Source organism: Ahaetulla prasina, chromosome 7 (genome assembly GCF_028640845.1).
Source record: "Ahaetulla prasina isolate Xishuangbanna chromosome 7, ASM2864084v1, whole genome shotgun sequence".
Taxonomy (NCBI): domain Eukaryota; kingdom Metazoa; phylum Chordata; class Lepidosauria; order Squamata; family Colubridae; genus Ahaetulla; species Ahaetulla prasina.
The window spans coordinates 83,525,266-83,539,291 of NC_080545.1; the positions used below are offsets into that span (position 1 = coordinate 83,525,266).

At 40.1% G+C, this 14,026-nt stretch overlaps 1 protein-coding gene across 6 annotated transcripts in view; it reads left to right on the top strand.

Moving 5' to 3' along the window:
* The window catches only part of WNK1 (WNK lysine deficient protein kinase 1), a 128,799-nt gene extending 117,489 nt beyond the window's left edge, over positions 1–11,310 (top strand). For 5 of the 6 annotated variants that reach the window (XM_058191389.1, XM_058191392.1, XM_058191391.1 and 2 more), the window contains 3 exons: positions 2,039–2,080; positions 5,689–5,870; positions 8,445–11,310. In XM_058191389.1, the coding sequence (XP_058047372.1) occupies positions 2,039–2,080; positions 5,689–5,870; positions 8,445–8,759 (539 nt within the window). In that variant the 3' untranslated portion in view covers positions 8,760–11,310. The remainder of the gene's footprint in view (positions 1–2,038; positions 2,081–5,688; positions 5,871–8,444) is intronic. The other variant, XM_058191390.1, reaches the window with a different exon arrangement.
* Positions 11,311–14,026: the final 2,716 nt, after the last annotated feature.

The following is a 14,026-nucleotide window of genomic DNA, read 5'->3' on the forward strand; positions in this document are numbered from 1 at the left end:
TCTTCGCCCCTTTTTTCTGTTTTTTGTTTTATCACAGGCTGTGTGAAGTTTAACTGTGCATCTGAGCGGGTGACATTCAAGCCTGGTGGCAGGAGGACCCGATTTCTGAGTACGCCCTGCTTGGCTCTTTGTGTGTAACACCTTTACTCCTTCCTCGTCTTTTTGTTTTTGGCTACTTGGATCTGTTATCACATGCTGTCCATTTACATCTGCCTTCTTGTATCTCTCTGACCTTAGGGCTTGGCTGAGAAGTGTAGCTTGCAGAAAACAGTGTTCTGAAATTGTTACCCTGCTGCTCAGCTAAAAGGTTCTGGTGGTAGTAGTGGTCTCATATGAGCCTTCAGGTTACAAGGAGACAACCTTAGGATTCCTTGCCTAGACCTTTAAGCTTCTCTGTAGCGTATAGAGAAATAATGGCCAGGGATAAGATAGGCCAGACAGGGAGGTGCTTACCCCTTTCCTAGTGGACGTGACAGTTGTGCTGAACCTGAGAAACTAATTCACACAACTCTGAAGTGACCAGATTGTGGTTCATCTGTGTGGACTTATTATTGTCAAGTCAGGTAAATAAGCATGTGCAGGTATGAGTATAGTATTGACTGAACACAATAGCAGTTCAGCAAGATGAGGGGGATATATCTGCCCCAGGAGAAATGGTACAAAGTTTTTTCCATTGATGTGCTTCAGATCAAGAAGATAATTTCCCCTGAACATAATGTAGCTAACTACTCACAATTCAGTTAGAAACTAGGGAAAACATCTGATCTTTGCTACTGTGATTTACAAAAATTTAGGAAGGCTAGAGCTGATTTACAAGCTGCATAAAGATATGGCTAGTTTAATTTACAGGTATTACAATCCTATCTTCTCATCATATGAGTGATGTGTGGACAGATGTTCATGCATGGAATTGGGGCAAAAGTATTTCTTCCCTTGAATTGATTTTAGAGGAAAGTTTCCTCAATCAATAATTGAATTTTATATGCCTTAATTTCTGAGCCCGGACATGATCTTTTAAATGGTGATTTAGCCAAGACTGAAAAAAAAAGTTATTAAACAATACTAAATTGCAGTAAAATAAAAATTTCAGAAAACAGTAGTTATTTTGAGGATAATTAATAGCAAGGATGTGGCTAATTCACATGTATAAATTGCTCTATGGGATTTTTGTCATGAATTTTTTTGGTACATAAAATATTCTGTGAAATATGAGCCATGTGAGGAAAAGGTTTGGGGAGCCTAAAAATAATGGAAATGTATAATGCCCTCAGTTTGGCATCACTTGATTTCTGCTGTCCCCTAAAACTTGGCAATGCTTGTGGAAGCATGGCTTGGCTTTACTCAATTTTTAACAGGTTTTCTGTTTTCCTGAGGCCTGTCTTTTTTGTCAATAGATTGTATAGGGGAAAAGGTCCTTACTAGCAAATACGAGGCTGATCACCTCTGTTGCAAATAACACATGTCTTTATACACTTGACGTAAAAGTAGAAAAGGTTCAACAGGTTCCTTCTTACTTTGGATGGCACTGACCTTCTAGGAAAAATGAAAGTGACTAAATTTTGTGTTAGAAAATATTGCCACCTACTCACCCATGGCGACTCAAGGCAGCTTTCACACAAATATAAATCAGCCAATCATTATATCAGTTACAATAAAAACAGCAAATAGCCCCTGGTGGGTTTATTTGTTGTTACTCTTTTTGAAGTCAATTAAACATGAGAGGAAAGGTTACAATATTGAATTCAGTTCAGATTATTGAAAAACTAATTGAAATTGCCCTATATTATAAAAAAAAGCTCACTGCCATAGTGTACTTGAGAAATTCTAAACAAGTACGTACTTAAATTGATCTATTGTAGCTCTTAATCTACTTGAAAGCTGTCATGCTATAAAGCCACTCAAGAATTAAAAGCAGTGTCATCAAGGGATGATAACCTGTTGTGTTTTCCTACTTTATCACCGGGTGCTTTATGCTATTTGCTAATACTGTGTTTCTCACTGTTTCTCTTTAACCAATTGCTTTCTCTTTGTGCTTTAGGGAAGATGGTGAAAAAAGTCTGCCCTTGCAACCAGCTCTGTAGTAATTATTTCATTTTTGGTTACCTCTGAATTCTGATTGCTAAACTATGTTGTTTTGTTCAGGGCCATACAGTTTAACCTCCCTGAATCTGTCTTAAGCACAGCATTTGTTCTTTATATGCCTTTGTTGCTTCTAATAATATGTATTTCTGCATTACTGCAGAAGTAGACCTAGGCACCCTGTTACTACTACAAAGAATGGCTTTGACCATCACTTAATGAAGTACTTCTTGGAGATTAATCAGGCTCTAGCATATATTGGCTCTAGTAATTTTCATATCATATTAGAAGGCACATTCCCTTTTTGAAAGCAATTTGGTTGTAATAATAATGTCAAAAGGGGGTTTCTGCAAGCACTGATTCAGCTGCAGTATGCTATCCATATCTTAAAGGGCCACTAGCAAGCAAACAAATGACCTCAGGGTGACCCTACAGCAGGGGTGTCAAACTCAAGGCCCGTGGGGTGCTTAAATCTGGCCCGCAGGGGCACTCTGGAAATAGCAAAGGACCGGCCTACAGTGCTTCTGGCAACCAAAATGGGGTGCGGGGGGCCTCTGTGCCCCATTGTGGATGGCAGTGTGCTGCAGGAGGCGTCTCCCCTGTCTCCCCCTCTCCCTCTCCCCTAGCTGGCCCGGGGAGAAGAACTAAAATGCTGATCCGGCCCTCGAAGAAATCCAGTTTGACATCCCTGCTCTACAGCATAAGAAAAAGTGTCATTAATAAAGATACAAGTATTTCTCGACTTGTAACCACTCATTTAGCAACCATTCAAAGTTACAATGACACCAAAAAAAGTAACTTAGAACCGGTCCTTGCTCTTACCACCATCACAGCAACCAAAAGGTCACATGTGGTTGTCACAATTTGGGTGCTTAACAGCTGGCATATATTTATGATGATTGCAGAGTCCCTGGTTCTTGTGATCACCATCTGTGACCTTCCCAGCCAGCTTCAGACCGCAAAGTCAATGAAGGAAACCAGATTCTCTTAATGACCACCTGATCCATTTACCAACTGCAACAATTCCCTTAATAAACATGCCAAAAAAGGTTGCAAAATTGGGCGAGACTCACTTTGCAACCACCTTGTTTAGCAACATAAATTTTGGTCCCAGTTGCTATAATTTGCGGACTTCCTGTAGATGGAGTGAAGCACTTTGGCAGAGTTAAGAAGGAGAGAGATTCAAGAGGTTGAATGCAGTGATGTAGCCATGGAGGGAAAGAGCTCCGTTTATTCATTAAAAATAAGAGCCAAAATAAAATTCTGTAATATTTGCTGTGACTGAGCAAGATTGAGGGGAGGTTTTTTTTTTATTATTGACACTGATCCCCATTCTTGTCAGACTCTTCTTGATGGCTGGTTTAACAGATTAAACATTGATTACTTTTTAACAATTGAGGTTATTTTTGATATGGTATAAATCCTTCTTATTTAATTATCTTAGAGCGTTTCTGAGGCAATTGGGTGCATGCTGAACAGCCAGTGAAAGAGAAAGATTAGTCACACCTGAGAATTCACGCCATCAACTTACCCCAATGTCTTGTAGGCACTGTACCTAGCAATGTATCTTTTATGGCCATCAGGAAGGGGCTGAAGAATATCTTCTAGTCCCTGCATGAAACTGATGACAGTGCTTTTAGGCATGATGTGAAGGTGGTTTTCTTTTCTTCACTATTGTGTGTTACCTGTGCTGGTGTGTGTCTGGCTGTTTATCAATTAGACTTGTTACAGCCTCTTATTGTATCAAATGTTCTTCCTTTGCATGTTACACAGTAACAGTGATTCAACACTACATTCATTTCTCTCACCTGAGTAAAGGATTCCTTTTTTCCATTTTCTTGTTTGCATGGTTACCTCCTTCTGTCTGTTCAATTTGGGGGAGACGGTTACCTCTTTCGTCATCTTAGTCACCTTGCTTGCTTGTACAGTATTTCACAGTGCAGTAACACCTTGCCTCGCTGATACCACAAATAAGGACTTTTATTTCTCTACTTGCATTTTTATCAGGTCTAGGGATCCAGAATCCAGTTATTAGTGTCTGTAACCTTTAGCTATTAGTTTCTAAGCAACAGGATCCAGTTGCCGTAATAATACGATGCCACAGAGACTAAGATTGTGCAGCAGTTTGAATCTGAAGGCAAAAAGTGCTTAGGATCACATGGGGCCCTGCCCATAGGACATAGCAATCCCAGGAAAAGATGTTTGGATATGGAATTGCAGGCATATGTTCTCCATGCCATTCATTATGACACACACACAGTAATGTCACAGTGTAAACCTGGCCTTTTTTTGCTTGTAACCCCAGAATTGGGTATAAGTGTGAAAGTTGCAAAGTTTAAGCTTCAAACACATTGCCTCTTTTGTCACTTGTCAGTCTTGCCTCCCACTGAAGATGCATGTGGCTGCACACAAATGTAACATGTATGCCCCTGCAAGCTCCAAAGCACCTCTTTGCTCTCAGATCCAAAGTGCTGGTCAAATTCTTCATGCCTTCCTGACTTTTTAAAATAAGACTTAGATTCCAGTACTTTTTAAAATAGCAGTATTGGGAGTACTTTCATACTGTTCTGTTGTGCTTTGAAGTTTTTTTCACATGACTAGGGGTTGCTTAGGATCAGTATGCTAATCTAATTGATTTATACTGCAAATTTTTCCACATTAGATGTCCTGAACAGACCTATACAGTTCCTGGTTTCAGATTCTGTTTTATAAATTGATGAGCATATCTGTTTTGGTTATGGGTGATATTTTTTTTTGTAGCACATGAAGTTCTCAAGACCTGTGTTGACGTTTTTGCTATTCAGCTAACTATTACAAGCAATAATACTTTTCCACATCATTTCAGCAGATTTGCCACTGGAAAGCCTTTAGCAATCACCCATGGATATATTGGACTTTTCTTTACTCTTATGATCTGATTCTAGCAAGTGCCATATTTTTAATCAAGTAGCTCCTTGTTGCCTCTCTTTTTAGATGTATTGAGATCATTCCGTCCCATGGTATGAACTCTTGGAACTAAATAAGCAGGCTTCTCTGGAAGCCACCCTCTCAATTTGAAGCAAAGGAGGTTGTTTGTCACGTGTCATTTTTGGTGTTGGGATGTGAAGTCAGTGGGCTCTTAGTACAATTTTGTTTCATGATTACTGCCACTGTGTGTTTCTTTCCAGTAATGTATTCTTGAGGTTTCAGATTGTCCATCTGCAGAACAGAATGGTTATCTCGATGAATATACAATTTCTTGATATTAGACCTGAGTGGGTAGAGTTGGCAAATGGGTTAACTGAGCATAATAGATGCTTGTTGAGAATTGGGAGGAAACTTCCCGACAGCCTGGTTATTAATGCCCAATGTTAATCCACTTGTCTGTGGAAAACGGCAACTTTGCAGACCACCCACTGATCTGAAAAATAACATACAATTACATAATTAACTTAATAGCAGAAAAACTGCTAGCTGAGCTCTAAAATCCTTCCTTTTCATTATGTCCAAGTAGACTTCATATGCATGGCTTTTTAAATTCTTGCTCTTATTTTGCATTGTAACTCTTGATGGCCTCCAGGGAATTCTGTTTCAATCAAATTTAATTGATAGCTGCTTTCATTTTTCTAGGGACCAGCAGTATAAACACTGTTGGAGGTACAGTAAACAGCCAGGCACCCCAGTCTCAGCCACCTGCCTCTAGTCGGAAAGGAACCTTTACTGATGATCTGCACAAACTAGTGGACAACTGGGCTCGTGACGCTATGAATCTGTCTGGCAAGAAAGGAGGCAAAGGACATGGCAATTACGAGGCAAGTTTAGTATTTTGGTTTTTATTTATTTATTATTTTAATTTCTATCAGTTTTATACTGGCTGGTTTGTTTTTTTTAATTATTATGTGCCATCCACAATTCTCGTTGGGGAAGATGGATGGCTATTTAAATTTGATTAATTTCAATTGATTAATCAAATTTAAATAGCCATCCATCTTCCCCAAAGAGAATTTTGGTCACCTAGCAAGAAGAACTGATGGCAGGTGGACCAAGGCAGTCATGGAATGGACCTCACTTGATAAAAAGCACCCACGAAAGAGACCTAAAACAAGATGGATTGATGACATAAGCAAGCATTGTGGGCCCAACTGGCAAAGGGAAGCTCAGGACTGTATTGGTTGGGAACATACGGAAGAGGCCTTCACCCTGCAGCCGAGAGACAATGACTAGGATGATGATGATGATGATAATGATGATAATGATGATGATAAAGAAGAAGAATTAATACTGCAATGGTGCTTAAAAGTTTGTGAACCCCTTTGAATATTCAATATTTTTGGATAAATATAATCTAAAATGTGATCTCATCTCCACCCAACTCCTAAAGCTAGATAATAAGAACTTAATTAAATGAATGAGTAAAAAACATTGCATTAATTTGATTATTTATTAAGGAAAATGATCCAAAACTACATATCTGTGTGAGGCAAAAGTACATGAACCTCTAGGATTATCAGTTCATTTGAAGGAGACGTTAAGAGTCAGGTGTTTCAATCCATGGGATAATTAGATATGAATATGGAAATCCCTCCTTTATTTAAAGAACAGAATTAAAAGTCTGATCTTCAGTACAGAAGGATGTAGAAGTGTATCATGACTGGAAAAGGTTAAAAAACTGTTTCCAGAGAGTTTTTGAGGCTTGGAGTCCACTGTCAGGCAGATTGTACTCAACACCAGTGGTGTGCATGGTAGGAGTGCAAGGAAAAAGCCACTACTCTCTAAAAAGAACACTGCTGCCAGTCTCTACATTTTGTGAAAGACGATGAGAATAAGCCAGAAGGCTATTGGAACAAATGTTCCATGAACAGATGAGACCATAATGTAACTTGGCTTGAATGAAAAGTGTTATGTTTGGCGAAAGGCAAACACTGCATTCCAGCATAAGAACATTATCCCATCTGTGAAACACGCGGGTGACAGGATTGTGATTTGGGCCCACTTTGTTGCTTCTGGACCAGGACAGCTTGAGAGGAGCGTGAATTCTGAATTCTACTAGCAAATTCTACAGGAAAATGTCAGGGTATCTAGCTATGAAATGAAACTCAGGTGAAAGTGAGTCACCTGAGCAGCAAGACAGTGAGCCAAACCACACAAGGTGTAAGACCAAGGAATGGTTCTGTCAGGTTCCTTAAAGTATGGGGGGGAAAAAACCGTCAGCATGCAAAAGCAGTAACCAAGTTTCTTTATCCTGATATTGGTACTAACTGACCACCTTAAAGTGTTAACAGAAAGGAATCTTTGTTGGAGCTGTTGCTCCATGCTCCCAATCACCTTTTAAGGCAGGGGTCTCCAACCTTGGCAACTTTAAGTCTGGTGGACTTCAACTCCCAGAATTCCCCAGCCAGCAAAGCTGGCTGGGGAATTCTAAGAGTTGAAGTCCACCTGGCTTAAAGTTGCCAAGGTTGGAGACCCCTGCTTTAAGCAGCATACAGCTCCATCCTAGTGCAATCACTCAATTATCCAATTAACCCATATCCTCCCTCTCCCTCCCCAATCCATTGCAAGCCGCTCCAGTTCCGCACTGCTCTGTCTTTCCTTAAAGTGATGGATGGTGAGAAACTGCTTCAGTGCATGCCCCTGAAGTCATCTAGCATGTGGCTTTGGAGTTGAAGTGAGAGGGACGTCTCGGAGCTGACAGCCCAGCAGAGCAGGCACACAGGAAGGGTCGTCGGCAAAAGCGTGCAGCAGCGGAATGGCAATCCCCACACAAATGGTGGCCCCAAGTACCATCACAGGGCTGGGGCTGTCAGGTTCAAGTAGAAGAAAGTTAAAGGTTTTGAAATGGCCAAGTCAAAAGTCCTGACCGTAATCCTGTAGAAATATTGCAGAATGACCTGAAGCATGCAGTTCATGCAAGAAAGTCCACCAACATCCCTTAGTTGAAGCTGTTCTGTAAAAGAGGAACAGATAAAATTCCTCCAGGCTGATGTGCAGGACTGATCAACTGTTAGCAGAAATTGTTTTGTCGCAATTATTATTGACCAAGGAGGGCACACTGGTTACTGAAAGCAAAATTTCATACACTTTTACCACATACAAATATTTAGCTTTGGGTCATTTTCCCCAATAAATCAATGAACAAATATGTTTTCAACTATGTAATTTTTTTATGTAATTTTAGGACTTGTACAAACAAACAGATCACATTTAGGTCGTATTTCTGCAGAAATGATGAAAATTCAAAAGGGTTCACAAACCTTTAAGCAGCATTGTCCAAGTGCCTTAGTTACTTTTCGGGGTCCTGCTTGGATAGAGTTGATGAAAGAAGTTTGTTTAGCAACTCTCACATAGATTGATTTGGGATTGAGTTCCATCGTTTTTGTTTCTTTTAGGGTCCAGGAATGGCAAGGAAGTTCTCCGCACCAAGCCAACTTTGCATCTCGATGACATCCTCTCTTGGTGCTACTCCTGTCTCTGCAGCATCAGCTACCTCCCTAGGTCACTTCACCAAGGCCATGTGTCCCCCTCAGCCATTTGGTTATCCAACAGTGCCCTTTGTACCCCCCTGGAGCGGGACGGGTGGTCCAGCACAGCAGCCTTTAAACCAGTTCCAGCCTGTAGGAACTGCCTCATTACAAAGCTTCAACATCAGCAATTTACAGAAATCTATCAGCAACCCTCCTGGCTCCAATCTGCGGACCACTTAGTGATTCCCAGCCACATTGCTGGGTAGGCCTTTGGGCAGGAGTTGGGGCCTGAATTAACTGCTAGGCTCTTTGTGCCCAAAAGGGATGGATGCCCCCCCTCTAACCATTGCTCTCTGCACTCAGTAAGTAAAGCCCCCCTTTCAGAAGATGGGGAGAACGTGATCAGGATCCTCTAAGACGGCACATGCTTCCTCTAATTCTTGTATGTGGCAGAATGTATAGAGATGGAAATCACCATGCAAGTCAGCAGCCTCTGACTGTAAAATTCACATGACTTAAGAGGCTGGATCCTATAGGTTGGGAAGAAAGTTGTTAGCCTTCGCATGAATCTTGGTATTCCGTTTGCCTTGTTCCGGAAGAACTAAGCCCAGGGGGCAAAGCTGTCCATTTTTCCATCATCTTGTCTATTCTTTCCTTCAAAGCATCACATCACAGTTCCCGAATGAGTGAGCACACAGATGGACATGCAGAATAGCCCATGCTTTGAGATAAGTCTTTCCTGCTTTCAGGAAAAGATATTAACAGCTTTGACAGCAGCATTAGAGCAATTTAAAATGTTTAGAAGAAAAAAAAATAATAATTAAAAGTTCCCTGCGGACATGTACTTACCATCAGTTTTGATGTGGAAACACTGTGATATATAAATGTTGTTGGACAACAGTAGTTTAAAAAAAATGAGTGGAGTATAGAGGGTTAAACAGTCAAAAAAGAAAAAATGGGAAAAAAGCTAGCTATATCCTGATACTTATTGGAGACACTTTAACTTTTTTCCTTTTTATTTTCATTGTATTAGATAAATGTGAATGTATAATTGTATAAATTAATGTACTTGAATACTTGTCTGTTCTCCCAGTATGCTTGCTGGATATTTTAGTGCCTTGGACTTTTTATTGCTTCTGCAGTTAGCATCACCTGCCCGGCAGACTTTAGACAGACCGAGAGAATGGAGAGAGGGAGGTTATTTTGGACATAGCCACTGAAATACCAAAGGCCTAAAACATTGGATGCTTATACTGTAACAGTGTCTAGAGTAGGTGTTGGAGGGGAGCTACTGCAGCTGTATGTTGAAAAGGTAAAGTTATAGAGAGATGGGGGAAAAACCAGCAATGGATATTGGTGGAGGGTACAGAAATGATGACATGTTGTGTAACCAGAGTCAAGCTGGGCTGAATGTGAACAGAGAGAGGTGAGGAGGAGAAAGGCTTGTCTGAAAGGACAGCTCCTAAGGGCAGGCTGACGGAAAGCTACAAAGGGTTTTAGGAGGGTCAACATGTGTTCAGAAACTGGAGTTTATCACTCTGGGGAGCATGAAAGGCTCCTGGGGTTTGCTCTTCATTGTCTTTAATTCTACCTAGGAAGGGCAGAAACAGATATTCCATGTTGCGGGTTTCATTGCCAAGGACAGTTCAAACACTTGAAACACTCAGAATCAAAAATAACTTTGTTTTTGTTCAACGTCTAAAGGACTTAAAACTTGGTACCAAGACTGTAACTGTGTTGCCTTCTAGTAGGTGTGCTATATCACCTACTTTCCACTCAAACTCGGTTTCTAACTTGACATACAGGTTCTCTATTCAAATGACATACTGCAACCAACTAGTATTACTCTGTATTGCTGCAGCAGGCTGTGAAGGGTCAAAGTACTTCTATTTTGTATTTGGGAGTAGCTTTACTGCTGGTCTAAAAGTTTGTATACTAAGTAAAAGAAAAACGTCTCCCCTTTCCCCCCCAAAAAAAGTTCCTTTAAGGTTAGCAGGGAATTTGTTATTTCTGTACTTGTTCACGCTACCCTCAAACATATGCACAGGTTTGTCTTTCCATCCCTTTGTCTCAAGTTGAAGTTTAGAGTGGCTTTTGTCAGGAAGGGAGGCCTCGGCATGGTGGCTGGAAAGCGAAAGACGGGAGTCTATAAGGTAGCTGGGCTCCAATCCCTTTTCCAACTTTAAAGTCCCCATTGTGACGGAATATGGGGAAGCTGTGGCTTCCTATTGTTAATGGAGAAGCTTTTACTTTCTGAGTTTGTGGCCCATTCTTCAAAACAAGAAATGAATTAATATGCAGAAAGTATAAAGAATCAGTGATGAAAGGTGCCACTTTATGGTTAGAATGGTCAGCTGAGTGTTGCACGAGGATGGTATTTTGGTTTAATATGTTTGAGGTTGGATTTTTCACTTAGTTATGCAAATACTGGTTTTATTTACCATTGATTTCCCTCCTGTGGATTAAATAACTGAGGTCTAGAAGAATTAACTAATGCTACTGAACTGTTAAATTATTTTGTGTTAATATTACACTTTTGAGTACCTTTTTTTTCCACAAGATCTGTTTCTGAATTACAGATGTTTTCTTTACATTATTTAACAATGTACACTGTAAAAATAAAATAAAAGAAATTCAAACCTTGGGCTTCCCTGGCCGTAGTTAATGGTATGTTTTGCACTAAATCCAGGCATTGCGCTTCATGTACAATTGCGCTTTGTGCTGCAGTTTGTTACCTTCTTTGTAGATATTTAATGAAATCATTCAAATAAACCAAACCTGCTTTTGTTGAGCTGTGGTATTTCATTTTCAGTTGGCATTTGCATCTTTCAGTGCCCTGAAGCTTAACTGTCCAGTGAGCCCCTGCTGCTGTCAGGAACAGTTACAGGACAGATGGCTCATCCATTCTGAAGCCAGGGCTGCAATCTCTGGCCGGAAACCCATCTGGATAAGGCCAACATGAAGAATGCTACAAAGCAGTTATTCGAGCTCAGAGAAGAACCCTGTCTCCAACCAATAGTTATACTATTACTTGAAAGGCTTAGCTATATTGATGAGGGTTTTGTGATTTTTTTAATTAATTATTTTGTTTTTGGAGACTTCAACAGGCATTGTGAACTTTGAAATCTATGATGTACATGGAAGGACTGGGAAGTTGCAGTAGTAAATTCATCGTGTCTTAAACTCTCATGGCTGGGAACAAAAACAGATACCTGAAAGTTTATATATGTGTGCCAGATCGTGCATGGCCAAGTTGAATTCACTTGTTAGTCTGTTCATGAAGATTCAGTGAACGGGAGGAAATAATTTCAAAGATTGGAAGTTTTTAATTTTGAAGTATGAAGTATCAAAGATGATTAGGGGACTGGAAGCTAAAACATATGAAGAATGGTTGCAGGAACTGGGTATGTCTAGTTTAATGAAAAGAAGGACTAGGGGAGACATGATAGCAGGGTTCTAATATCCCAAGGGTTGCCACAAAGAAGAGGGAGTCAAACTATTCTCCAAAGCACCAGAGGGTAGAACAAGAAGCAATGGGTGCAAACTTATCAAGGAGAGAAGCTACTTAGAACTAAGGAGAAATTTCCTGACAGTTAGAACAATCAATAAGTGGAACAACTTGCCTGCAGAAGTTGTGAATGCTCCAACACTGGAAATCTTTAAGAAAATGTTGGATAGCCATTTGTCTGAGATGGTGTAGGGTTTCCTGCCTGGGCAGGGGGTTGGACTAGAAGACCTCCAAGGTCCCTTCCAACTCTGTTATGTTATGAAGTGTAATAACCGGCAGAGACATATCAGTTAAAAACTGATGTCTTGCCCATGTTTGCAATGTCCTTGAAATTTTCAGTTCCCTTCAAGTGAAGTTTGTGGTTCTTCAAGATCTGTCCATCCCTGCACTTTTTTTAAAAAAAGCTTTATTCCAGAATTTTTATGTCCTACCAAAGAAGAATCTTCCTTTTTTTAAACCTATCTCATGGAAGTACTTGTAAAGCCTTCCCTGGAACATAGTCTCTGATTCTAAGACATAATCTCACATCGAGGTGTGAAAAAAAGGAACCCTGTGTTGATACTAGACAGTTAATAGAAGAGCAGGCCTTAAAATTTGAGTGTTCATTCAACTATTGAAAGGCTTTCTAATTTTCCCTGATCCATGAGCACATTTGGAATTTAACATGGTAGCTTTTTATTTTTATGTTTACATTAACTAGTTTGCATTCTAGTACAGGGGTCTCCAACCTTGGCAACTTTAAGACTTGTGGGCTTCAACTCCCAGAATTCCTTGGCCAGCTTTGCTCTAATAAACTAGAGTCTTAGAGACCAGCAGAACAGAAGATGCTATATCTCTAGGAAGAGTTTGTGATCACTGTGATTTCATAAATCTGCCATTATATGGGAAATGTATGTAGAATTTTGAAAGCTACTTGCAATACAGGAAAGGACAAAGGGAATAAGAACATGGAGCTTTGTGCTTGAATTGATTAGAACTGAATAAGCTTTTTACAGGAGCTTAGTATCATGCTGTTTTAAGTACTGTAGATTTATTGCTGAAATCCTTTATTATTACAGGAATGAAAGACAGTGGCCTGGGCCACAACTTAGTTCTAATAGTGTGCTTGAACTCCAACTTTTATCTGATTACTTTTATGATTACTGTATGGAATAGTTACTTCAGATCTTGCAATAGTCAAATTGGAAGAATTCCTAAAGATTTCTTTTAGCCAAGTAAACATTTCCGTAGTAATGTTTAGGGGGTTGGACTAGAAGGCCTCCAAGGCCCCTTCCAACTCTGTTGTTATTATTATTATTATAATCTTGGCAGTGAGGAGATGAAGGAAACAAGGCAGTTATACAAATGGCCTGTCACTTCCAGTTGCTTTTAAAGAATGAAATCAATGTAACCATTTTTCCAATAGGAGCTACTGGACATCGGTCATATTTGTTGTGCTATCCCGTGCTTCAAGACTGGAAGTTGTTTCTTTTGCCAAAAATGTTCATTCTTTGTGAAGTTGAGTCTTGGAATCCGGAGTGTATTTCTTGATTTGCAGTTTAGCAACTTCCATCCTTGTAAAATATAGCACATTTTTCCACTTCAAGTTCTCAGGATTTCATAAAGATACCTATGTAGTTTTCTTGGCAACAACTTCTAGTTTAGTGTATAGCGCCTGCATTTCCAGACAATCAAATACCGAGCAGGTCCGATGTTACTTAGCTTTTAAAAATCAGCTAAGGAGTATTTGCGTTTATCTCTTCTATTTTAAGTTGCATATCATAAAATACCATCTTTCCCAAAAAATAAGACCCGGTCTTGTATTTTTTTATTTTTTTTTTGGCCAACAGTCACCAGATCTTATTTTCGGGGGGGGGGGCTTCCACTGACTCACCTTGCGGTGGCAGCACCAACAGCCCCACCCAGCAGGAGCCCGCTACTGGCCCACTTCTTCTGCAGCCGCTTGTGTGCGTCACCCCAGGCCTCTGTTTAGCATCAGAGGCCTTCCAGAAAGGCCTCT